Here is a 26,630-nt window from a genome sequence, read left to right as displayed (position 1 = left end):
TGGGGTGTTATAGACATTCTGAAACTGGTGCTTGAGTGGGGATACAAAAGTAATTCGTTTAGGATTTGGAGCAAACTCGAAGGTATAGATGAATCATTTTTTAAAGTTAAAAGGGGTGACCTTGCTTTGGATGTTGCTAATTTTTCAGTTGGTAACAATACTGAAGGACATCTATATGTTGAACATAATGTGAAGGACATCAAAGTCAAGGTGGTTGAGCCTCAATGCATGGACCTGGGCGTAGAATTTGATCCAAGTGTGGAAGAAAGTGATGATGATGCATTAAAGGTTAGGTTTGATGATTCAGAGGATGAAATAACAACTGCCATGGATGATGGTTTTAAATTCATTGAACTAGAGAAAGTCAAAATTAGATAACAATAGAGTTGAAGTAAATGGAAAGTTATTTAGGTATAAGAGGTGTGCTATTAAGTCACCCCTGAAGACAATATTACCTACAAATAATGAGAAAGTTATTGTTGTTGTACCTAGTTATATGGCTAAATGAGGTAAAATAAGTGGTATTGAAACAAGGGATAAGGATGGAGACCAATATGTGAATGATGAGTTGGGTAGCTCTGATCCAGATGCATCTAAAGATGAAGCAATGCCCAAGTATGAAAAGTATATGAATGCGCAACTAGGCAAATACTATGAATGTAAGCTTGGAATGAAATTTAATTCCTTAACTGATTTCAAGGATGCTTTAATTGAGTGGTCAGTTTTGAATGATAGGGAAATTACTTCTGTGAAGAGTGAAAAGGATAGAGTGAGGGTAGAATGCAAGGGTAAATGTGGGTTTTTAGGTATATGCTTAAAAGTAGGTGGGAGCAATACTTTTCAAATAAAAACATGGGTGGGGACCTACACATGTGCTAGGGTTTTAAACAATATAAGTGCTAAGTCCAAGTGGGTTATAAAAACTGTGGTAAACAAGATGCAGAGCAGTCAGAAGGTGAGGATTGCAGACATCATTCAGGACATGAGAAAAACCTACTCAATTGGTATTACACCAAGTAGGGCATTGAAGGCCAAAGAGATAGCTAAAGGAATAGTTGAAGGTGATGCAGTTAGATATTATGCTATGGTTTAGATGTATGCAGCTGAATCGAAGAGAGTGTGTGATGGAAATACAATTAAGATTAATGTAAATAGACATAACCCATCTATTAAGCCCAGATTTGGGTCTTTATACTTCTGTTTTGATGGATGCAAGAAGGGCTTTACTAATGGTTGTAGACCTTTTTATTGGTGTTGATGGATGCCATTTGAAGACAATTTTTTGGTGGTCAATTGTTGATAGTTGTAGGAAGAGATCCAAATGACCAATATTTTCCATTGGCTTTTGGTGTGGTTGAAACTGAGACAAAAGATAGTTGGAGATGGTTTTTGAAACTTATAATGGAAGACATAGGCCAAGATAGAAGATATGTTTTCATCTCAGACCAACAAAAGGTATGTGGTTGTTATATGTTTGTATTGTATTATGTTGAATTCTGTAACTATTATGCTCACTTCTGAATCTGTGTTATGTAGGGATTGGTTAGTGTTTTTGAAAGAGATGTTTGATATAATTGAGAATAAATTGTGCCTAAGACATTTGTATGCAAACTTTAAGAAGAAATTTGGTGGGGGCACCTTAATCAGGGATCTGATGATGGGAGCAGCTAAGGTAACCTATTTTCAAGCATGGGAGGAGAAGATGGTTGAATTAAAGAAAATGGATTCAAAGGCTTAGGAGTGGATGATGAATGTTCCTACAAAATCATGATGTAAGCATGCTTTTAACATATATCCTAAGTGTGATGTACTAATGAATAACATCTCAGAATCGTTTAGTGCAACAATACTTGGTGCTAAGGACAAACCTACTCTAACAATGTGTGAATGATTAGGACATATTTAATGAATAGAATTTCTACAACAACTACGAAACTAGAAAGGTGGGAACATATGATAATTCACATTCCTAGAAAGAGAATGGATAAAGAGGTCTATATGAGTGGGAAATGGACTTCAAGTTGGTCTATGGGTGATAAATGGGAGGTAAAACATGCGTACAACACTCAGCAATTTGTTGTTGATGTTGGAAAAAGAACTTGTTCATGTGGGTTTTGGGATTTAGTAGGTATTCCATGTAGACATGCATGTGCAGCATTAGCATATAGGCAACAAAAATCAGAGGAGTATGTAGATGATTACTACTCTAGGCAAAAATATGCATTGGTATATAGTGTTCCAATAAGCCCAATAAATGGGATGGATATGTGGCCAATAGTTGAACCAGGTGAGTTAAACCCACCTTTGTACAAGAAGGGACCTGGCAGACTAAAGAAACTTAGATTCAGAGAATTGGGTGATGGTAGTACAAGAATAAGGAGAGTTGGAGTTACCTATAGATGTACCAAATGTGATCAAATGAGACATAACTCAAGAGGTTACTTCTCAGAATCCAGAGGCACTTAAAAGAAAGGTAAAATTGTATTCAACTATTAATAGTGTTATGATTTTATCTGTTGGACTGGGTTGATATAACTGTGTTTAATTTATTTGTTATATAGAAAGGCTCCTAGACATTATGCTAAATAAGGTAAGGCACAAACTGCTGCATATACAGATGAACAAGCTGCTGCACATGCAAATGAAGTAGCTGTTACACATGCAGATGAACTACCAGATGACACTGTTGCATAGACAAATGAACTGGAAGATGCACAAGTGGATAGTGTTGTAGGAACATATGAACTACCAGATGCACAAGTTGACAACACTATTGCACAAGTTGATAACATTGTTGCCCAAGTTAACATGACTACTCTCGTCAAACCAAAACTGTCAAGGAAATAATTTCCAAAGACCAAGAAAGACTGCACTTGCACCTGTTACTAATGATGAAAGGTTTTATGAGTTATATGGAAATAATGAGGATGAAGCAACTCCTGCTAAGAAGGTGAAACATGAGCTACCCAAAAGATCAAGTGGTAGGTTGAAGACCTTGAAAACTAAGTCAATCAAAAGGCCTGGATCAAACAACACAGAACCAATGCTCATACCTGAGGATGAAGATGGAAGTTTAACTCAAGAAACCACTCAGGTTATCGCATACCATAAGTTAGGGACATTTCTAAGGACACTGAGATCTTGGGAAGATATTGCAAAAAGTTTAACTCAGTGAATTGAATGAAGTTTTTAAGTCTATGCTTTTTGTTAATTCTATTCTTAATTGGCTTGTAATGTTAATGTTAATACCTTTGTTAAGGCTTATAAACATATCTCGAAATACTTATATCAGTATCTTGTAATGGTATCACCTTTTATAATGCTTATGACAGTATGTTGTAATGGTACCACTTTTTGTGATGCTATAACAATATCTGTTATTAAAACATTAATATGCCATTGTTTTCATTAAACCATAAGTAACATTACATTGTTATCATTACACTGAATTATTAATAGAACAAAACATGATAAATGGGATGTACCATACATCTGAACATATTCTAACAGAAATATTATATTGACCTGTAATCACCCTAAGACTACAATTTAGTTAACTCATTTTGCACACAACAGCAAAATAATATCCATGATGCAAGAAGGGCAACCATCTTCGAAAAACTCTTATTCCTTTCAATCTGCAACAACATTTTTCGGTTTCTCCACCTTCTTTGAGCTTGACTGTTTAACAAATTCTTTGGCAAACTCCTTCCCAAACTCTTGGCCATATTCCTTAAGATAACCATCCAATTCTTCACCTCTTAACATCTCATGATTTTGACTACTCAATACCAATTCTTTCACTTCATCGTCCCAAATGAATAACTCGCAGGAATCATCACTATGCGTTAAGACATTAGGGTTGAATGAGATTTCGGAAAAAAATATAAAAAACGACGAATCAATAAGAAATACCTTTCCAACATTTTTGCACCTCCAGAACTTCCTGTTAGGGTTTTTCTGTGTCTTCAAAACCCACATCTTCATTAAAAGATTGCAACCACACCTTGGTATTTCTCTTCCATTGAAGTTTCCAATCGATGAATTTCTGCTTCCCCCCATTAGCTAACCCTAATTTCACGATTTAGAGAAGGAATACCTTATTTTGAGCGAAGAAGCATGTGCTATAGAGAAGAACAAACTAGAATGGTTTTGTAAATATATTAAGTGAAATTATATGATGTGGCACTGGTATGTAAATTTGGCATTTAGATTAAATGAAAAACAAAAAAAAAAATAACACTAGGCATGCCACATATGCTCAGGGCGTGTGTCATTTTACCCCAAGGTTAAACTCAAGAAAATCTTCTAATGGCAATGTTACATATACAACAACAAAAAAGTTTCAGGGGGTAAATCAAAAGTGGCCTATATGGCAGGGGGAAAAAATGGTAGTAACCTTTGATAAAAAAAAGTGATAAAAAATGGGAACAAGTTTACTATATATTCAATTATTTTTGTAAATAATGGAAAATCAAATATAATTTGTATATAGGAAAAATTAAAATTATCGAATCAAATAATTTTTATTTTTGAAAAAACGTAACGCACCAGGACCCGTACGAACGTAGGGGTATCCATACTTAGGGGTGGCAAAACGGGCAGGTCGACCCGCCTTATGCATGTAAAAAATAGCAGGACAGACAAGCCCGCCAAGTGGAAATGAGCATGGAAATCTAGGCCGCCACCCCAAGGTGGCGGATTGGCGGACGGCGGACTTGCCCGCCTATTTTTTCTTCATCTTTTAATAGATTAATAGACTTTTTTTACATTTCAATTAGATTTTTCACTTATTTTTTAGAACAATTTTCTATAAAGCATTTTTTAAATAAATTTTACTTAAAAAATATTGCATATATTCACAAATAAATGTATAAAATAAAACCACCAAGAGTTGTTATTACTTCTTTTTTTGAATAAGGTTGATAAATTAAAATAAAACGAGATACACAAAAAGGAGAGGGGGGACTAGGCCAAAACCCTCTCAATGACGAGAAAATCTGTAAAAACACATCCCCAACCTATTTTTTACAAAATCACATCTAATATCTAGAGGGATGGTATCAAACAGAGTAAGAGAAGGAACCGTGCGACCAAGGTTAGCAAAAAAGTCAGCACAAGTGTTACCTTCTCGAAAAATATGAGTAATCACAAAAGACATGTTCATTATAATACTTTTGAACTCTAACCACCTATTCCTAAGCTGCCAAGGAACCAAAACATCCTTTGAAAAAGCTTGAACTACAATAGAAGAATCACTCTCAATCCAAAGCTTCAACCATGTTTTATCTCTAGCAAGCTCGATAGCTCTAAAAATAGCAGAGAATTCAGCATGTAAGGAATTGGAACCCGAAGAAGGCTCGGCAAAAGCTAAAAGAAAATTTCCAAGAGAGTTCCTGAAAATACCACCACTACCGCAAGCATTGTTATCGTAAGAACCGTCACAATTACATTTAACCCAATCCAAAAGTGGGGGCTGCCATAGGACTTCCAGAATCTTGGGAGCACGAGGATAGTTCGGCTTAATCCGGAAAAAATTAAGAATACGGAAATCATCCATGGAAGAAGCACGCATAATAGAGTTGTAACCAATCATACGAACCTGAGCCAAGATGCTGGAAAAACCGGGCTGACCCGACGGAGATTTGTTGAGAAACCTGACATTGTTGCGCGTCTGCCAAATATGAGAGAAAATAATAACGATCGACGCCGAGATGATGAGGGAGCATAGGGGAGAGTTGCTGTACCCACAAAGATCCCATATGGTATCCTTCGAGAAGCTAGTGATATTCGACTGAAGAAGATTCCGCAACCAATTCCAAATCTTGAGAGCATAGGGACAGCAAAAGAAAAGATGGAAGGAGGTTTCATAAGTCTTCTGACAGAGGCTGCACATAGAACATGAGGTACAACCGCGAAGTTGCAAAGCGTCGTCCGAAGGGATCTTGTCGTGCATAATACGCTAAGCTAGGAGAGCCTTAGAGGGAGGAATGTCACCATTCTAAATTCTGCCAGCCCAATTCAACTTCAGAGCAGGGGGGACTTTAAATCTGTAAGCCTCTTTCATCGTTAACATCCCGTCCGCAGCTGAAGGCTAAACCATTAAGTCCGGGAACAAGCTAGGAACAAAATTCGAAAAAACAGGAATAAGAGAGGGAATTAAAGTGAGCCATTCGGGAGGTATGTTCCAAGCACCATTACTAATAACCTCACTTGCCAACATATCCATATCTATTCCAATAAGGGAGAGAGGCTGCAAATAGGAGCTATTCAAAAGAGGCGGCCCGCACCAAGAATCTTTCCATAATCGGACTCGATCACCCTTGCCAAGCAGACAAGAAATATTGGAGGTTAAGCAGGAAAGCTCAGGTTTTAAACTGCTCCATAAGGACGAAAAAATATGATGACGGATGAAACCAAACTTTCGTAAGACCCTAGCACGAAGAATGTTGGCCCAGTCCTCCATACTGTTCAGAAAATCCCAACATAAGTAGAGATTTGAGGCATTATTAAGCACAACGAGAGAGCGTAAACCGAGACCGCCTAATAACTTTGGTTGACAAACTTTATTCCAAGCTACTGTAACGAGCTTCCTGGAATTAGTAGAGCCACTCCAGATAAAGTTTCTCGAAGCATTCTCCACCTTTCTAATTAATGAAACAGGCAAAGAGTAAGAAGAGATAGAATGATATGTATCATACCATGAACCACCGCACTGACCAAGGTAACTCTGTCGGCGTAAGAAAGAGTCGAACCATTCCAAGCAGCCATTTTAGCAATCATTTTATCAACTAACGCTTGAAAATGAGCGTGTCTAACCCGACCTTTAAAAATGGGAACCCCGAGATAATCGAAAGGCAACGAACCACATCTGAAACCTGTGAGCTGAGAAAAAAGATTAGATCTATGCTCCGACATTGAACCACAATAAATCAAGGATTTAGAGTTGTTGATGATTTGACCGGAAGCAAGAGAGTGATTCTGGAATAGATTGATGAGGGCAGCAATATTGGAAGTTTTTCCTCTACAAAAAAAATCAAAATGTCATATGCATAAAGACAGTGCGTAGGCATGTTGAAGGTTTTGTTAACTTTCATGGGAATGAGGGAACCCGACGAGACCAAGGCTTTGAGATGGCGGCTCAAGACGTCTTCCGCAAGACAAAAGAGAAGAGGAGAAAGGGGGTCGCCTTGACGAACACCACGCTTACAAGGAAAATAACCGTGAGCTGATCCATTGAAGACAATGGACATATGAGCAGAGTTTAGAATTGTCGAAATCCAGTGACAGAAAGTCAAGCTAAAGCAAAAAAATTTCAAAACAGCCAAGAGAAAATCCCAATGGATGGTGTCAAAAGCCTTGGAAATGTCCACTTTAATAGCAATGTTCCCACCCCTGGTTTTGTTATCCAGAAGATTTTCAACCTCGGAAGCGAGCCGAAAACAATCTTCAATATTCCTCCCTTTTATGAAACCTTTTTGCTCCTTGGTCACAAGAAAAGGCATAATGACCGAGAGCCTCTCCGCGAGAATCTTAGAGATAACCTTAAACTTGAAGTTGGCAAGAGCGATGGGCCGGAAATTATCCATAGAATCAGCAGCTTTAGTTTTAGGAATGAGAATTATCAAGTTGGCATTGTAGTTGTTAGGCATCCAACTCTCTTTAAAGAATTGCCACACCGCATTAAAAACTCCATGCTTAAAGATAGGCCAATAAGTTTGAAAGAAAACACCACCGAGACTATCCGGACCAGGGCACTATCCTTACGAAGGCTGAAAACCGCATTAGTGATCTCCTCCATGGATGGGAGAGAGGCAAGCGTGAAATTCATTGAATCCGTGACCAAAGTGGGGATAACATCCAACAGATTCGAGTCCTGCACCGTACCTGCAAAACCGAAAATATTAGTGAAAAAACTAACTGCGTGAGCAGCCATATCTGCAGGATCCAGTAAGATACAATCACCATCGCGTAAACTCAAGAATGAGGTGTTTCTATCTCCCATTTTATGCTATTTCAGCCTAGCTTTTTCCATCCAAAAGAATTCCTCTTTAGCCAAAGCTTCTTCCAAATCATGTTGGGCCTTAATTTCTTGAGACTTTAAACTAGAAGTCATGCCAGAGATCTGAATTTGGTTTTGTATATCGGAAAGATGATTTGTTGAATTTTTAACAAGAGCATGAACATCTCCAAAGACTTGTTTGTTCCAAATCCTGAGTTTATCCTTTAAAAGTTTGAGCTTTTGCGACAGAACAAACATAGGGCAACCGTACACTGGCTGAGACCAACTGTCCGCAATGAGGGCTTCACAACTATCGTGCAGCGTCCACATACCAAGAAACTTGAAACTGGACCTGACCTTGATAGCAGAGAAGCTGACATCCAAACAAATGGGGAAGTGATCAAACCGAAGTTTAGGAAGGGTGAAAACATGAGAAGTGTTACAAGTCGTAATCCAAGATTGATTACAAATAACTCTGTCAAGGCGTCTTTCCACCAATTGAGAACCAGCCCTGCCGTTAGACCAAGTAAAAAACTGTCCACGAGTAGGGAGATCCGTCAGACAATGCTGCTCAATTCAATCCCGAAAGTCTGAAATAGATGGTCTAGAAGGAGAATTACTGCCCCTATGTTCATGAGCACCAACAATGGCATTGAAATCTCCTGCAAAACACCAAGGCCCAGTGTATTGATGGATAAGACCAGAAAGATCATTCCAAAGTAACCTGCGATTGACAATGTTGGTAGAGGCATAGATCGCTTCCAGATAAACCGTGACAGAATCATAAACAACTTTGAAGGAAACGAATTGGTCAGTAATATGAATTAGTTGAGGGGAAAGGCTTTTAGAGCATATGCACCAAAGGTTAGGGAGATTGTTAATACGAAGGTTAGTCGCAAAACAATGAAGGTTGAGTCTATTGAGAAAATTAGTGGGGAGATTTTGTAAATCCATCCAAGGTTCGGCTAGAAAGCAAAAATCAGGTTTATGAGTTAAGAGAAAAATTTAGAGGACCAATCTTGTGGGGGAATTGGCAAGACCCCGTGCATTCCAGAAAATGCACTTCATTGGGAAGGTTTAGAAGTACCAGATTGAGATCTGGTGAGGTAACTGACTTTTGCTTTGGCTTTTTGACGAATTTTCTTTTTCTGAGATTTGGACTTGACAAGCTGAAACTTTAGGAGTTCCGGATCAAACTCCTCATCATCATTATCTGAATCTTCGTCTGCTAAATTTCCCCATGCCTCTTGGAGAAATTGAGTGTTCTTGTTTCTTGCTAAAACTGCAGGGTCATTTGTACCAATCTGTTGTGTCGCATCTACAAAGACCAATTCATCAGAGCTAGGATCCACAGGAATGAGGTCCAAAACTGGTGTTTCAAGGCCAAGTAAGGTATTGTTGTTTGGGGATAAAATAGGAGGCTCAGGATTAGGACAATGCTTAACTGGGGGAATGGTTTCAAGAGAGTTGATATCAATACAGTTGTTAGCAATGGGGATAGGAGCGCCCGTAGGGGAACTGAGACCATGCTCAGTGACTTTAATCGGTTATGTTTCACCCGAATTGTTGTTACTCTGGACTCCATGGGATTGATGTTTGTGACTGTCATTGAGCTGTTCCTGCATATTGCCAGAATCCTTGTTTTGCTTCCTACCTTCATGCTTTTGTTCTGCAGCCAATCTTCGTTTACAACTGTCTCTACTGTGACCAATACATTTGCAGAAGTTATAGTAAGGAGGGATCTTCTCATATTTAATTTCCACAAAGAAGGCGAAACCCACTCGTTCCACCAGGATCTTGTAAGTAAGATCTCTCTCAAGATCGATATCCATTAAAACCCTAACGAAATGACCAAAAGCCCTATCGAAGGAGGGTTTGTTTGAAGAAGAATCTATGCAGATAGGTGTCCCTATGCTGCTGGCAATAGCGAATAAGATTTTGGGCCTCCAATACTCTTGTGCCAAACTGTGAATGCGAATCCAAACTTGAGTTGAGGATTGATTAGCTGCTGCAGGAACGAAGTCTCTAGTCCAGGGGAAGAGCTTCAGCAGACCAGGATTAAGGTTTCGCGAGTTAATAGATCTCACTTTGCGAACATCTTCAAGAGAAGAATTATTAGAATTAACTAAAAAAGGGCGGACTTAAGGAGGAACAGGATGAACGGATAGGCTAGGCGGGTTTTGGAAGCGGCGGGCTATGGCTGAGCCGGCATTAGCGGTCAGCGGGCTTTGGAGGGGCGGGTATTGGTGGGCGACGCGGCGGGCCCAAAATCCCAATCCAATTTGCCACTTTTTGACGGGTATGCGAGTTGACCAGGCGGGCCACAACCCGTTTTGCCACTCCTATCCATATTAGAATCTGTGCGAACCCACTGATTATTATATTTTTGTACAATTAAAGAAATTAAGTAAATATATTTTAAATAATGTATGAATACGAACACAACCAAAGCGTATGTATTTATGTTACTAATATTTATTTATATAATTAAAATAATATTTTCAAATACTATATTATTATTTGATATTTATAATATTAAATAATTGCATAAATATTATTATAAATAATGTCAAAACAAATTTAATATTTAGATAATAATAAACTTTTTTGGTTAAATAATTTTGTCTTTCTGTTTTTTCACCTTTTAAAAATATATGTGCGTAGTGAACCAGTACCCGTACAAACGCACAGTGTCCAGATCAGAATTTGTGCGAATCTACGAGTTATTATATTTTTTATATAATTAAAAATATAAAAGTAACCGGACTAAACCGGTGGTGATAAACAAAAAAAATTAAAAAAAAATTAAAATAATTTATGAATCCAACCACGAGAAAATATGTTGCTTTTTAATTATTTATGTTACTAATATTTTTATTTTGAAATTAGTTACAATTTAAGATAGAATATTTTTTAAGATAATATTTAGAAAATTGAAATATATATTATTGTTGTAAAATAATTTTGTTTTTATTTAAAAAATATGTCTTTCTTTTAAAAACAATAAACTCTTTTTCGTAAGATAATTTTGTTTTTCTCATTTATAATTTAAAAATAAAATCGTACGTACCACAACAGTACCCGTGAAAACGCTCGGGTATCTCGCTAATTTTTTTATCAAAGAGAAACAAAGAAATAAAATGGTTTAATATACCATATCCCCTACCAAATAAGCGATATTTGATATTCCCCCTTAAAGAAAATTTTGATTCCCCTCTTAAGAAACCCATATTCTAAATTGTGTCCCCCATGCAGACATGGCTAGGAAATCTTCACACTTGACATCCCTTAAATTTTTTTGTCTAAATTGGCATTCCACGTGGCATTTTTTAATTTTTTTATTAATTTTTTATATCAATGTGAAATTTGTATTTTTTATTATTTACATTTTTTTACTAATATATTTATTTTCGATTTCTTAAATTATTTTCATTAATATTTTTTATTAATCAATTTTTTAAATTATAAAAATATGTCATTTGGGCCTAAGCCCATTTTGGTTTGAAAAGCAGCTCATTCACTTAATCTGTTTTCAATTCATTTGCATGTATGTGTGTTGGTTTTATAAACACTCACTTACTCTTTGTATAAAATAATGTGCGACTATAAAAGTGTAGTATTTGTTGCATTTTGGTTTTGCAGTTTGTATCACTTACTCTCTTCCCTGTTCACGTATAGTTCTCACCTTCCATCACCATTAACACACATTCAACTTACAGCAACTCAGAACAACCCTAACGAACCACCGTAACACCATTTCCAAAATTTGATGACACGGTGATTTGAATAATGTGTCGGTTCTTGCAGAATAATTTGTCAGATACTTCCATACATAGAGACACACCACTTCTTCGTAGCATTAGGAGCAAAATACTCAACTACAAACTTCCTCCAAAACTCGATGTTGCTATCCTATATAGAATCCAAGTCCAAAAGTTATTATTAATATAGCATATGATAGACACAGAACAAAGCCAATATATAGATAAATTATTACCTCTGGTCTATGTTTTTGCTGATACATTTAGTGTGTCAGCCGCCTTGCACACATCCCTGCTTCATATGTCGGTTTCACTCTTTTACCATTTTTCCATCCACAAGCTGGTTGTTTCTCCATCTCCAATAAAGCATCGGACCTTATTAAATGATATGCCACCATATTATTTAGACATGTGTATAGTATAGAATATTTTACGCTAACTATATAGATATTCATAAGCATAAGCCACACTATATAGTATAAAAACTGAATGGGGAAGATGAAAGATATTCATAAGCATAGGCCTTATTCATAAGCAATAAAGCTAACTATATAGATATTCATAAGCATAAGCCTTATTCTATGCATTTGTTTGTTGTTGTGTCGAATGCTGAGGTGAAGCTTTTATGATGATGCATTTTGTGGTTGTTGTGCAATTTATGTGAATCCTGCATGTATGTATCGGCTTATTGTTGAGTTCCTGCATGCGTTTAATTAGGCTATTAGAGTAAGCAATTCAACCTTGGTAGTATTGATAAATATATTAAATTGTAGTATTTATAGTGATGAATAAGAGAAAGAGTATGTTGTATTTATAATATGGTGATGATAAAATGAAGAAGAAGCAACTCGCAACTATTTTGGAAATTATTACAACTGTAAGTTGTGTTGTTGAATTGATATATGTTGCTTTCATATATGTGTCGTTGAATTCTGTCATGAATATATGTTGCAGTAGGTGTCGTACAAAGATTTACAAACACAACAACTTTAAAATATAGTCTCTTAGAGTATCTCCAACGGTGAACCTATTTTTGGGTTCCTTGTGGGACCTATTAAGCCACGTCAGCTTGAAGCAACTCAACTAATTTTTATCTCCAATGGTGCAACTAAGAACCCATATTAGGTCCCACAATTTTACTTTATTTATTAATATTTTATTCATATTTATTATTTAAATTAAAATTGATATAAAATAAATAAAATTCAAATTGAACTTATAATTTAAAATGATAATTAATATTAATCTCAAATACATGACATATAATTAAAAACAATAAAAATAAATAACATCACATAATAAATTAAACTTAAACTTCATCATCTACATGTCCAAAACGTTCCCAAATATACTCGACTAAATTTCCTTGAAGTTGACGATGAACTTGTTTTTCTCGAATACTTGCTCTTCTTTGTAGTCTTGTTGCAAGATTCGGATGAGGACCGCTAAATGTTTCGGTTGTTGAGTTGTTGTCATCCACATTATCATAAGAGTAATCAAAATTACCTCCATATGTATGTCGTTCGTCTTCAACAATCATGTTGTGCAATATGATGCATGCATATATGGTATGCTTGAGGGTGTCCATGTGCCAAGCACGTGCTGGGCCACGTATAATTGCAAATCGAGATTGAAGCACTCCAAATGCCCGCTCCACATCTTTTCTAGCTGATTCTTGATGTTGAGCAAATAACTTTTTCTTTTCTCCCTGTGGCATTGAAATGGTTTTGACAAATGTAGCCCACTCAGGATATATACCATCTGCTAAATAATACCCCATATTATATGGTGTCCCATTGATTGTATATTGCACATTGGGAGCATGTCCTTCCAAAATATCGTTAAACACATTAGATTGGTTTAACACATTAATGTCATTGTTTGAACCTGCAATACCAAAAAAAGCATGCCAAATCCATAAGTCTTGTGATGCCACTGCTTCAAGCATGATTGTGGGCTTACCATGATCACCTCAACAAAATTGTCCTTTCCATGCAACAGGACAATTTTTCCATTCCCAATGCATACAATCAATAGAACCCAACATACCTGGAAAGCCACATGACTCTCCCATTTGTAAAAGATGTTCAACATCAGTGTTGTTAGGCTTTCTCAAATACTCAGCCCCAAATACAGCATTCACGCCCTGAACGAATCTTTGTAAGCACTCAATTGAAGTGCTTTCACCGATTCGAACATACTCGTCTACAATGTCAGCAGCAGACCCATACGCCAACATACGAATAGCAGATGTACATTTCTGCAATGGTGAAAGACCCGTTTTACCAGTTGCATCGACCCTCATTTGGAAATATTCATCATGATTTCCAAGGGCATCTACAATTCGAAGAAATACATGCCTATGCATTCTGAACCTTCTTCGGAATTGAACATCTGTGTATACTGGATTTTCCGAGAAGTAGTCATTGAACAATCGATTATGCCCTTCTTCACAACCTCGATCTATCGTTGTTCTTTTCTTTGGCCTAGAGGAACTTCCAAATTGAAGTTCATTCTGAAGCTCTTGTTCTTCATCACTGTCGTCCATAAATTCTTCTTCAACCAACTCCCAAAATTCTTGATCGTAATTATCTGAATCGTCTGAATCCATTTTAGTAAATAATGAGAGAAGAATAAGATGAGAATGAGAAAATAATGACATAAGTGGTAGTATATATAATAGTTTGAATAACGGCTAGTTTGAATAACGGCTAGTTTGAATAACGGCTAGTTTAAATAACATAATATTTATTATAATTTAAAGTGGTACTAATGACCATGTTACATAGGTGTTGATAAATTAAAGTGGTACTAATGACCATGTTACATAGGTGTTGATAAATTAAAGTGGTACTAATTACCATGTTACATAGGTGTTGATAAATTAAAGTGGTACTAATTACCATGTTACATAGGTGTAGATACTAACTACATTCCATATTTTTTTTCATCTTATTACAATATTTTTCATGAATATCTCGTTGACTATCGCTCATAGTAGAAGTGTCTTTCATCATTAGTTGCACTACCTTTAATTCTATCTCGTCCTCCTTACTTTGCGCTAGTCTTTCCATTAACATTGCTCTTTTATTCCTTGCATCTTGCGTTTCATTTGGAATTTCCTTTGCCTTACCCTTCCTTTTTGCTGCTTTTTGTCCCATTGGACGCTCCATTGGTGATGATGAGTTAAACTCATAACTTGAAGGTGTATTTGGGTTCTCCGATGATGCCTCACTAGCATAAGTCTTTGTTATTTTTGAAGAACTTTCAATCGATTCTCCCATCCATTTAGGTTCATCTTTTAACAATCTCCATGCGTACTCAAGGTTGAATGTTGTACCTTGATCCTGAGCAAAAAATGCATTTGCAGTGGCCATGACATCGTTCTCCGATGTCCCACTTTTCTTTCCATTAACAGCTTGTTTGTAACACCCAACAAATTTTTGAACCAAGCCATTTATTCGATGCCATCGACATTTTAATTATCCCTTTAACTTTTCCCGCGATTCCCCACGATATTGGTTATAATTGGCAGCGACTCTTACCCAAAAACTCTCAGCCTTTTGATCAACTCCCACAATTGGATCCTTTGAAACATTGAGCCATGATTGGATAAGTAGTATATCCTCATCCCTTGCAAATTGCTCTCGAGATTTTTTTTTAACAACAACCCTTTCTTCTTTTTCAGTACCAACTTGAGTAGAAAATGGTGGAACTTGAGTAGAAAATGGTGGAACTTGAGTAGAAAATGGTGGCATCGGTGGAATTTGAGAATTTTGAGGATTAGGATTTTGATAATTTTGCATGAAATTGAACATAGCTTGTTGATAATGAAAATGATTAGGATCCATTTGACCTAAACAATTGTAATTTGAAGTAAAAAAAAAATGAAAATTTGAATTAAAATGATGAAATTGTGAGAGAGAAAATTGAAATTGAAGAGAAAATATAAGTGTTGGTAAAATTTGTGTTGGTTAATTTTTTTCACAAAACTATATTTATAACTAAAAAATAACTAAAAAAAAAAAGAAAAAAAAAAGAAACTAGCCATTGGTAACGGCTACTTTTATTATTAAAATCAAAAAAAAATTTGAAGAACCGTTGCTTGTTTATACACTGATGGCCAGGTGGAGCTCCAAAGCAAAGAAAAAGTGGACCCCAAATCATTGCCATGCTGGCAAACTCTCATGAGGAACCACCGCTGGAGGTGGTCTTAGAGCACCCACATTCATACTACTCATGTTGGTGGTATAAGTGGGTCCCATCTAATATAATATACTACTTCACACTTCTCAAATTATTTAAACCATCTATCTATATTTTCTAAATATCCATACTACTCACCTAAAACTCTAATATGGGTCCCACAAAATTTACATTATATTTCAAATTTATATTTTATATTAAATGATAAAAAATTAAAAAAATATGAAAATATATTAAGTAACATACTACATGACATGACACATAAGTTATACCAAAATACAAAAAAAAAAGTCATAAATATTAAAATAAACTATTACCATAAAAAATAATAAACGTTTAAAATAACTTCTAATCCTGATTATTCTCATGTCCAAAACGTTCCCATATGTGTTCTATCAAGTCCTGTTGAAGGTGTCGACGAATTTGCTTATCGCGAACATGATGTCTTCTACGTAAGAACTCTTGAAAATCATTATTAGAATCGTCCGGTGGTGCAATTGGGTCATTGCTCAAATGATCATAAGAATAATCAAAATTGCCACCATATGTTGCACGTTCATCTTCAACAATCATGTTGTGCAATATGATGCACGTGTTCATTATACGTTTCAGTGCATCCAAGTGCCAAGATCGAGTCGGGTTACGTATGATCGCAAAACGGGATTGGAGAACTCCGAATGCTCGTTCGATATCCTTTCTTGCACCTTATTGATGTTGAGCAAACAATTTTCTCTTATCCCCTTGTGGCATTGGGATGCTTTTCACAAATGTAGCCCATTCAGGATAAATGCCATCTGATAGATAATAGCCCATGTTGTATTCATGTCGATTGACTGAATAATGGATCTCAGGAGTTCTCCCTTGCATAACATCGTTGAAGACATCAGATTGGTTCAGCACATTGATATCATTGTTTGAACCCGCTACCCCAAAGAAAGCATGCCAAATCCATAAGTCTTATTTTCAACATATTCGTAACCGGTGTAGTTTTGACTTCTTCATCAAGGTTGATTGTTTCCAACCCATCTTGAGCTTGAGTACAAAATTGTGGTGTTTCAGGCTCTTGATCATTTGCTTCCACATGACTATTATCCATTTGAACTCCATGAAACATAGTGGGACTATTTGATTGAGATGGAAAGTGTTGATAATAAAATGGGTAATTTCCAAAGTGTGGATAATTTTGTTGATTTGGGATAAAAGTAGGATTTTGAAAATTTGAGTTATGATGTGAGTTTGGATTATTGGATGCATTTTGTTGATTTGGGATAATTGGTGGAATGCCACAATTTTGCATGAAATTGGACCAAGAATTATGGTGGTTGGGGTTCATTGTAGAAGAAGAAAAATTTAAAAAAGATGAAAGAAATGATTGATTAAATGTAAATGAAAAATTATGGTAGATTGACCAAACTACTTTTTTATAGTAAATTAAAACTTGTAAAAAAAATTGAATGAGATGCAACGGTTATTTTTTTTAACGGTAACAAATTAATTTGAAATTTGTAGTTCAATCAAAGCAGTTTCAAAATAATATATTAATTGAATGATACGGGTCTTATTTTGGATACGGAGCTAATAAATACCACACCTTTTATCTTCAATTATCCTTGCTACACTGACAGCAAATGGTACAGCTAAGCAAAAGTCACTGCGGTATTTATGCTCTTGGGATCTTTTGGGGTAAGGTTACTGTTTTAATGTGAAAGAATGAGATTGGATTTTTTGGGTTGTCTAACTGCAGCTTTCATAATAATTTAAATTAGTAGTTTATAGGATAGTTTTCATTCAAATCAGTGAGAAGTTGTATTATTAGCTTCATTATTAGTATATATAATTTTTTTTAAATATATATATATATATATATATATATATATATATATATATATATATATATATATATATATATATATATATATATATATATATATATATATTACCGAGGTACAAATTGGATAGAAAATGTCTATATCTAAATCTTGTATCCTCTGATTTCTTAATGATTAATTGATAGGTCATTAAGATATGTCTTCTTCTCTACCTGACGATAATTAATGGGAATCAAGTTCATTGCTTTTGTGTCTGATACCATACCAGTCATTTATGGTTATCTTCTTTTCTGTCTGATACCGTACCAGTCATTTATGGTTATCTTCTTTTCTGTCTGATACCGTACCAGTCATATATGGTTATCTGCTTTTCTGTCTGATACCATACCAGTCATTTATGGCTATTCATACGCCTTGAATGCTCTGTTTGTATGTTAAAATACATTAATAAAAAATACGATATATTGATCTTGGGTCGGTTAGTTCAATTTGACTAATTTAAGTGGGCCTAGCTCGACTAGGAGGGTTGTTGAATCCGAGTTTGGATTCAATACTAATCATGGATATAAGGATGTTGCATTCTTGGAGTTGGATTTAAACATATTAGTTATGTTACTTTTAGTTAAGATGAATGAATTCAGAATTATCTTGTCTAAACATTTTTAAGGTGATCTTTGTGCATTTTATTCATTGTTAAAAATTTTTTTCGTCAAAAACATTTAGTTTGGTCACTAGTTTATAAATTAAAAAGATATTTTAAATTTTGATAGTTGTTATAAATAAAAGTAAATTATTTTTTAACTATAATACTAATATTCTTAATATATCTTTATTTTGAAGCATATATAATTAAATGACACTTTATATAGAATATTAATAAAAATATTTTATAAAATTTAACATGTATTTTGAATGAGAAAATTAAGTATATTTAATAAACATTTTTAACAACAGTAAAGTTATACTTTTTTCTTAAAGAAAAACAATTCAAACTAATTCTCTCACTCTGGTTTTGAACAAGTTTTTGTTGGTTTTGAAGTTATTATTTTTTACATGTTCTCAACAATTTTGGTATCATTTGATTTTTTTAGCTAAAGGGGTCAAGTTCGTAAAGAATAATTTAAAAATTTAATAAATAGCATAAAAGTTAGACTTTTACCTATTTTCTTGATAAAGTTTAATATATAAAACAGCCATCAAAATAGAAAACAAAACATAGTCCTCCAACAAAACAATCCACCCGACCCATATCATATTCTATGGACTCACTTCACTATAAATTATGTCCACGTCTGTTTCTCATTCTCCATGAGCTATCTTCTCATTCTTTACAATAATTACTAACTACACCCACAAATATGGAATGTTGTATAATCAACAGGCTCAAGACTCAACCTTTATGGTTCATCCTAATTTTTCTTGTGGGTTTATTCACCATTATGAGAGTTTCTTTTGTTTATTTTAGATTTTTCTATGTTAAATTTCTCAAAGCTCCCAGAAAGCTCAAAGATTGAATAAATGAATTATTTTCATAAATTATTTTCAAGAAATGTCGTATTTATGGAATTGAGAGAATAAGAGCATGTGGAGGCTCAGGGAAATCGTTTGTAATTTCTGTTTTATTTTTATTTGAATTTACTATTTTTCTATTTACCATTACAATGTATAATTTCTGCATTTTACGTATTTTATTTGTCATCTTTATAATTTTTTTTTCTATTATCAATATATAAGGCACATGGGTCAGTATCTATAAGTTTAATAAAAAATAAACATATAAATTCAATAATAAAAATATGTAAGTTACAAGAATTTTTTACCATTTAATATATAGATATTATTTTTTTACGAACAAAATTTTTATTGACATATTTCAACAAATACTGCAAACTGTTTGACCGGGCTTGGATAACTTAATACTATTTTTATCTAGGGAATATCTTTGTACACCTCTTAATTTTTTTAAGGGTTTTTGGCGAAATTTCACTTTTACGTCCTTGAATTTGGAGATGCATATCCGAACACATCAATTTTCATTTTTTTAGAGGTCCTTTCGGAGATGTATTTTCAAATTCACCCATTGGTGAATTTTGAAAGTACATATCCGACATAACACCTAAAAACAAGCGAAGTAACATTACTTTGCCCATGTATCATACGGTGAAGTCGAGAAAAATTGTCTAAAACAGAAGAACATGGAAAGCCGAAGTTGATCAAGCAACTATGTATATAGGTCCTGATTGCAGTGGTCTTCCTGCATCTAATGTCTTAACTTATAATTTGTGCTCTGTTTGGTAAAAACAAATCAGTGTATCTCTAGATACGTTTCCTTAAAAAAAATGTTAGATGGATGTTTTACAAGTTGAATTGTTGACAAATTATTTTTCAGCTCACCTTAGAAGTGTGTCGAGTAGAGTATAACCATCAGTCTATCCCTGGTGTAACGCTTATGTACAATATGGTTCTTGGTTGAGGTAGAGATGTGAATATGTTATAAGTTTTATATTTCTATTTTGCAAATATTTCATTCATCTGCGATGAATAGTGTTTTTTAGAGGTGAATCAATAAGATATGAATGAACAAGATTTATAAATACATGTAGGCATGTATATTTGTACCCCTAAGGAACCATGAAATTCGTAACTTTTTTATTGTTCAGCAAAGATGTGGCTTGAGATTTAAAGATTAATAGAGTAAGACAGCGTATGGAATATACAAACTGAATACACATATATAACATTAATCTTCTCTATGTGGAAATAAGTATTAGGGGTCACACCTTATAAGTATCTTCTATAATTTACTAATAAATGTAACGTTGAAGTGTAAACAGGATGTTTTATTAGATACATTTCCGAAATACCTTGAACGTTGATTTGGAATGCTTTTGGAAATGCATCTCCGAAGGGCATTTTGGGTTTTCAGGGAGTTTTTTAACACTACAAGGTGCACAAAGAAATTCTCTTTTATCTATGAAGGCTTTTTTAGCCATTCTATGAGTCGAGCCTTTCAACTCACGTTTGATAAAACACATACCACCCTTATCAAAAGCAGCTAGAGTTTCCTTGACGAGAGAGATTTGGTAACCAATGTGAGTAGACCAATCTCCTCCACACCTTTAGCATTCTTCAATTGAAAACGATCCACAATCGATTTACAATCAGTATTCACATGGATTTTCTTCATCCCCATTATCCAAGCAACTTGCAGCGCGTTGATGATGTCTTAATTCTCAGTCGCATGAGGATTATTGTAACCCTGCCGATTGTAGCATATGTTCACGAACAATAAAGTCTTGTTTATTTGCAAATTGTGCAGGAATATTTACCTCGACAACTACCGATCGATCACGTGATTTAACATCATTATTCACTCCATCCGGTTTATTAGCATGCTTCACTTCGTCTGATTTAACCTCCATCCTCACAATAGCTTTGGGAAACATACTCGGGTGCACCATATCTAATACCATAAATAACAAAATAACAACTTCAAAATTCAAACTATCAGGAAAATCTAGAGACATATATCCAATGAAATGAGTCCAGAGATGCATATCCAGACTCAACGTTCATTTTTCCAGTAATGTTGTACAAATCATCAATAATGTTGTATAAATCATCAGCAATGTTATCGTCTGGTTAATAATAAGAGCAGTAAAGAAGCTATCGACGTTGGGGAGATGGAACAATGAGAAGACATCATCCAAAAATCAAAATAAGATAAATGATAAAGTTACACTTAAATGTGTTAGTGAGGGTGTAAAGTGCTTTGATGTTAAATGCAGTAGGTAGAAGGAATTGAGAATGGTAAAAAAACACGTGAATGTAGCTTCAAAACTTGATCTTGAGTGTATGCTAGAAATGGGTTGAGAGGTAGAGAGAAAATTTTTTTTCTAAAAAATGGAGAAGGAGAAGAGGGAAGGTCTGGCGCGGCTTTTAAATATGTTTATCTATTTCGAAAATGAATTTTCGAACTAACTTTTTCTATTTAAATAAAAATATATGTTCGGAGATGTATATTTGAACATATCCTTAAAATAACTTCGATTGTAAATCTCTGAATTTTATTTTTCAAAAAAAAATAGAATTTAATATATCCGAAAATATATCTCCAAAAATAGAGTGTTTGTGAAATTTCAAGAAAAATCCGAAAAAATATATGAGTGAAATAAGAAATTGCCTTAAAATAATGTATTGATGTCGGACAATATTTGATACATATGTATTGATGTCGGACAAGATTCTAGTTGATATTCTAGTTGATACATTATGTAGTTGAGTTGTAGACACTAGTAGTAGTAGTATTTACCTAAACAGTACTTTAGAAGTCACCCAAAATTGCATGATATAATGTGTAGGTATTTCTATTTATATTTGTAATAAAAATTCAATCAGAATGTGCAGGGAAAGAAACAGTGAAAAAATTACATTGAAATCCCTAAAACTCTCGCTCTCTCCGTCGTGCCGTCTTCACCTTCCATGTCTATTCAGTTACAGGTAAAAGTTACTCTCACATGGGTCTTCACCATTTATTACACTTGTAACTGATTTCAATCCTTATCACACTACACTCATGATTTCTCTCTGACCTCAAAAGTCGTTGCTCAACATTTAACACAACACATTCAAACATAAACCTATCCACTTTCTCTCTATATTCACCAGTAATAATGGATTACACACATTTCTTCCTAGTAGCAACAGCCGCTTTAGGTTTCATCTCCATATCCAAATCTCTCTTCCATTTCCTCACCTGGCTATACGTCATCTTAATCCGCCCAACAAAACATCTCAAACAATACGGTTCGTGGGCCGTAATCACCGGCTCAACCGACGGGATCGGCAAATCCATGGCTCTAGAGTTCGCATCCAACGGACTCAACATTCTCTTACTTGGCCGAAACCCTCTCAAACTCGAAGCAACCTCAAAAGAGATACTTAATAAATTCAGAACGGTCGAAGTTAAGTGTGTTGTTGTAGACTTACAGAACAATACCGGAGACGAAATAATGAGAAAAATTGAAGAAGCTATTGATGGTTTAGATGTTGGAATCCTAGTTAATGGCGCTGGTGTGGCCTATCCTTATGCAAGATATTTTCATGAGGTTGATTTGGATTTGATGGATTCTATCATTAAGGTTAACGTAGAAGGAGCAACTTTGGTTACAAAAGCTGTGATTCCTAGTATGATTAAGAAGAAAAAAGGTGCTATTGTTAACATTGGTTCAGGTTCCACTGTTGTTCTTCCTTCTTATCCTCTTGTCACACTTTATGCAGCTTCAAAAGCGTAAGTACTTTCATAAATGCATCTTTTCTATTCATCAATTGCTAATTAGGAACAAATCTGAATCTAGATCTTGATGTTAATTTTACAGGTATCTTGCAATGTTCTCTGCATGTACCAATTTGGAATACAAACATCAAGGAATTGACATCCAATGTCAGATTCCGTTATTTGTGTCGACGAAAATGACAAGGATGAAGGCGTCTCTGTTTGTTCCAACACCGGAGGTATATAGCAAAACATGCATGAAATGGATTGGTTATGAGAAACTGGTTGTGCCATACTTTTTTCATTCTCTGCAGTCGTTTGTCATAAGGGCGGTTCCTGATGTGTTGTTGGATTCTTACATGCTCAGTTATTTTCTTTACTGGCGGAAAAGAGGACTTGTTAAGGACTCGCAAATTAAAGTATCTAGTAATTCTGAAGCAAATTAGCTTTGATGATGATGATGCCAAATTTAGTTTTCTGTTTCTGCTCAATCAACATCTCTGCGAAAATTTAGAGTTATGATGGTTCCAGTGGATTGATTACATATGTAGTTTTTTTTTTTCCTTGTACTTTCTCTTCTCCATCATTTTCTTAAAATTATTATTTCTGCTGCTCACTTATGAGCTCTGGATCCATTATAATTGAAAATTGGACCAAGGCCACCTCAAGGAGATGAGACTCCGCTAGAGATAAGTAGAAATGTGAATAATTTACTTGAAAATGGTGTTGAATAGTCTATCCGAGTTTGATTGAATTTATCTTAGTAAGTGCGAATTTGATGTAAAAACGGACATTCAACGTACACTAATTGAACTCTATTAGTTCTTATACTCCGAAGCCAGCCAGAGTCGCAAAAATGAACAGGACCAACCGGTTCAACTTGGTAGAGATGTAGATCCGGTTCAACTTGGTAGAGAGATGTAGATGTTATATAAATTATGTTTTAGAAAAGATTATAGAAAAGTAAAAGAATATATATTAATGTTATAGTTTAGAGTTTTTTTTTTTAGCAAAGAGAAATAAAGAAGAAGAGACTTTTCATAAGTAAGAAATAAAAACATGATGGAGAGGGGAAGAGAATTTTTGACAGTTAGTTATGACTAGGTTGGGCTTGGGTCAAAATTATATGTATTTTTTTATGTTTAGTATTTATAATTTTTTTAAAAATATTTTATAGATATTACGGTTTTAATTATCGGGTTTAAATTGGATAGAAAATGTCTATGGGTCTGTTTGGTAAAAATAGAGGTTGACAGATAAGCTAGCTGATAGCTTATAGCTTATGACTGATGGCTGATGACTGATGACTTATAGCTTATAGCGGATGGTTGAGACTGATAGCTTATAAGCTAATTGAAGTGTTTGGTAAAATTAGCGGTTCAATTAACTTATAAATGTAAAATGACATAAAAGATATTTAATATATATTTATTTTATTTAAAATTAAAATAAATTATAAGAGTTAAAAATGAATTTTAATTAAAATAGTAAGGATAAAAAAAGGAAGAAAAAATGATAAGCTATAAGACATAAGCTAAAACGCTATTTGAAATAGCGTCTGGAAAATAAGCTATAAGCTAGTAAAATAAGCTATAAGCTCGTGATGAAAAGAGCGTTACCAAACGGGTCTAAATTATCATATGAGCTTATAAGACATAAGCTATAAGCTCGAAAATATGGCTTACCAAACAGAGCCTATATCGAAATCTCATATCCTTTGATTTCTTAATGATTAATTGATTGGTTATTACAATCTGTGTCTTCTTGTCTACCTAACGATAATTAATGGAAATCAAATCCCTTCTTGCTTTTCTGTCAGTTACCATACCAGTCATTTATGGTTATTTATACGCCTTCAATGCTGTTTACCAGTCATTTATGGTTATTTATACGTCTTCAATGCTCTGTTTACCAGTCATTTATGATTATTTATACGCCTTCAATGCGGCTTTTCTGTCTGATATCATACCAGTCATTTATGGTTATTCATACTCCTTTAATGCTCTGTTTGTGGGTTGAAATGCATTAATCAATGTTGAAATGCATTAATCAAAATTGAAATATATTGATCTTGGTTCGGCCAGTTCAACTTGAAGATAGATATAAGGTGCATTGTTGGAGTTGGATTTAATCATTTTACTTTTAGTTAAGTTGAATGAATTCGGAATTATCTGGTCTAAGCATTTTTAAGGTGATCTTTGTGCTCTTTTATTCATTGTTAAACCTTTATTGTCAAAAACAATTAGTTTGGTCACTAGTTTATAAATTAAAAAGAAATTTTAAATTTTGATAGTTGTTATAAATAAAAGTAAATTATTTTTTAACTATAATACTAATATTTGTAATATATCTTTCTTTTGACTAAAAAAAATATAGTTAAATGACATTTTATATTGAATATTAATAAAAATAATTTATAAAATTTTATATATCTTTCTTTTGACGAAAAGATATATATAGTTAAATGACACTTTATTGTATAAAAAATCATAATAATTAATTTTGGCATATGTCAAATAATAATAATAATATTGTATTTTATTTTATTTTTTTTAAAAGAAAAATACCTTCTGTGGTCATTTAATTTACAATATAAGATTACAACTTTTTAAAAAAATAATATTATTTTGAAATTAGAACTTATTTATGCTAAACTATGGTTGTGATTTATATTTTAAAATTATATTAGATGTGAATTATTAATCGTTTAATTAAAATTAATTCCAATAAAATAAATGACAATATTTTTTTTTCAAAAATAAGTTAGTGTAATAATTTATCTAATAATGAAATTAGTTGATATTTTAAATTAACATGAATAAATGTATGAATAGATTATGTGTTATAAATTTTTTAAAAATATTTTATATATATTACGAGTTTTAATTATCTGGTCATTTCTTAATGATTAATTGATTGGTCATTATAATTTATGTCTTCTTGTCTACCTGACGATAATTAATGGAAATCAAATCTCTTCTTGTTTTTTTTGTTTGATACCATACCATTCTTGTTTTTTTGTCTGATACCATACCAGTCATTTATTGTTATTTATACGCCTTCAATGCTCTGTTTGTATCGACAATTAATGAGAATCACTTCTGGCTTTTTTTGTCTGATACCATTTCAGTCGTTTATGGTCATACGCCTTCAATGCTCTGTTTGTTGGTTTAAATGCATTAATCATGTTGAAATGCATTAATCAAAATTGAAATATATTGATATTGGGTCGGCCAGTTCAACTTGAACATAGATATAGGGTGCATTGTTGGAGTTGGATTTAATCATTTTACTTTTAGTTAAGTTGAATGAATTCCGAATTATCTCGTTTAAGCATTTTTAAGTGATCTTTGTGCTCTTTTATTCATTGTTAAACCTTTATTGTCAAAAACAATTAGTCTGGTCACTAGTTTATAAATTAAAAAGAAATTTTAAAATTTGATAGTTGTTATAAATAAAAGTAAATTATTTTTTAACTATAATACTAATATTTGTAATATATCTTTTTTTTGACTAAAAAATATATAGTTAAATGACATTTTATATTGAATATTAAT

The 26,630-nt window shown here is 33.9% G+C and overlaps 2 protein-coding genes and 2 pseudogenes across 2 annotated transcripts; 1 reads left to right on the top strand and 3 right to left on the bottom strand.

Annotated features, from left to right (window-relative positions):
* Positions 1-13,072: 13,072 nt before the first annotated feature.
* On the bottom strand, positions 13,073-14,374 carry LOC131627093 (uncharacterized; annotated as a pseudogene).
* Positions 14,375-14,687: 313 nt separating this feature from the next.
* On the bottom strand, positions 14,688-15,140 carry LOC131627092 (uncharacterized). Its single transcript, XM_058897920.1, has one exon. It carries the CDS (start codon positions 15,138-15,140, stop codon positions 14,688-14,690), a length of 453 nt encoding a protein of 150 aa, XP_058753903.1.
* Positions 15,141-16,317: 1,177 nt separating this feature from the next.
* LOC131627091 (uncharacterized) lies at positions 16,318-17,083 on the bottom strand (annotated as a pseudogene).
* Positions 17,084-22,177: 5,094 nt separating this feature from the next.
* On the top strand, positions 22,178-24,388 carry LOC131627118 (very-long-chain 3-oxoacyl-CoA reductase 1-like). The gene is made up of 2 exons (XM_058897945.1): positions 22,178-23,088; positions 23,177-24,388. The coding sequence occupies exons 1-2, from the start codon at positions 22,472-22,474 to the stop codon at positions 23,517-23,519; spliced, it is 960 nt and encodes a 319-aa protein (XP_058753928.1). The 5' UTR covers positions 22,178-22,471; the 3' UTR covers positions 23,520-24,388.
* The last annotated feature ends 2,242 nt before the right edge of the window (positions 24,389-26,630 follow it).

The sequence above is a fragment of the Vicia villosa genome, unplaced genomic scaffold (genome assembly GCF_029867415.1).
Source record: "Vicia villosa cultivar HV-30 ecotype Madison, WI unplaced genomic scaffold, Vvil1.0 ctg.000349F_1_1, whole genome shotgun sequence".
Lineage (NCBI taxonomy): Eukaryota > Viridiplantae > Streptophyta > Magnoliopsida > Fabales > Fabaceae > Vicia > Vicia villosa.
This window is presented reverse-complemented; position numbering and strand designations above follow the sequence as displayed.

What these genes read in the sequence shown, in the direction of transcription:
- LOC131627092 (XM_058897920.1), bottom strand. Translation starts at nt 15,140, where the DNA reads ATGGCCACTGCAAATGCATTTTTTGCTCAGGATCAAGGTACAACATTC.
- LOC131627118 (XM_058897945.1), top strand. Translation starts at nt 22,472, where the DNA reads ATGGATTACACACATTTCTTCCTAGTAGCAACAGCCGCTTTAGGTTTC. An exon ending in CTTTATGCAGCTTCAAAAGC is followed by an intron (nt 23,089 to 23,176) that starts GTAAGTACTTTC and finishes TTAATTTTACAG; the next exon opens with GTATCTTGCAATGTTCTCTG.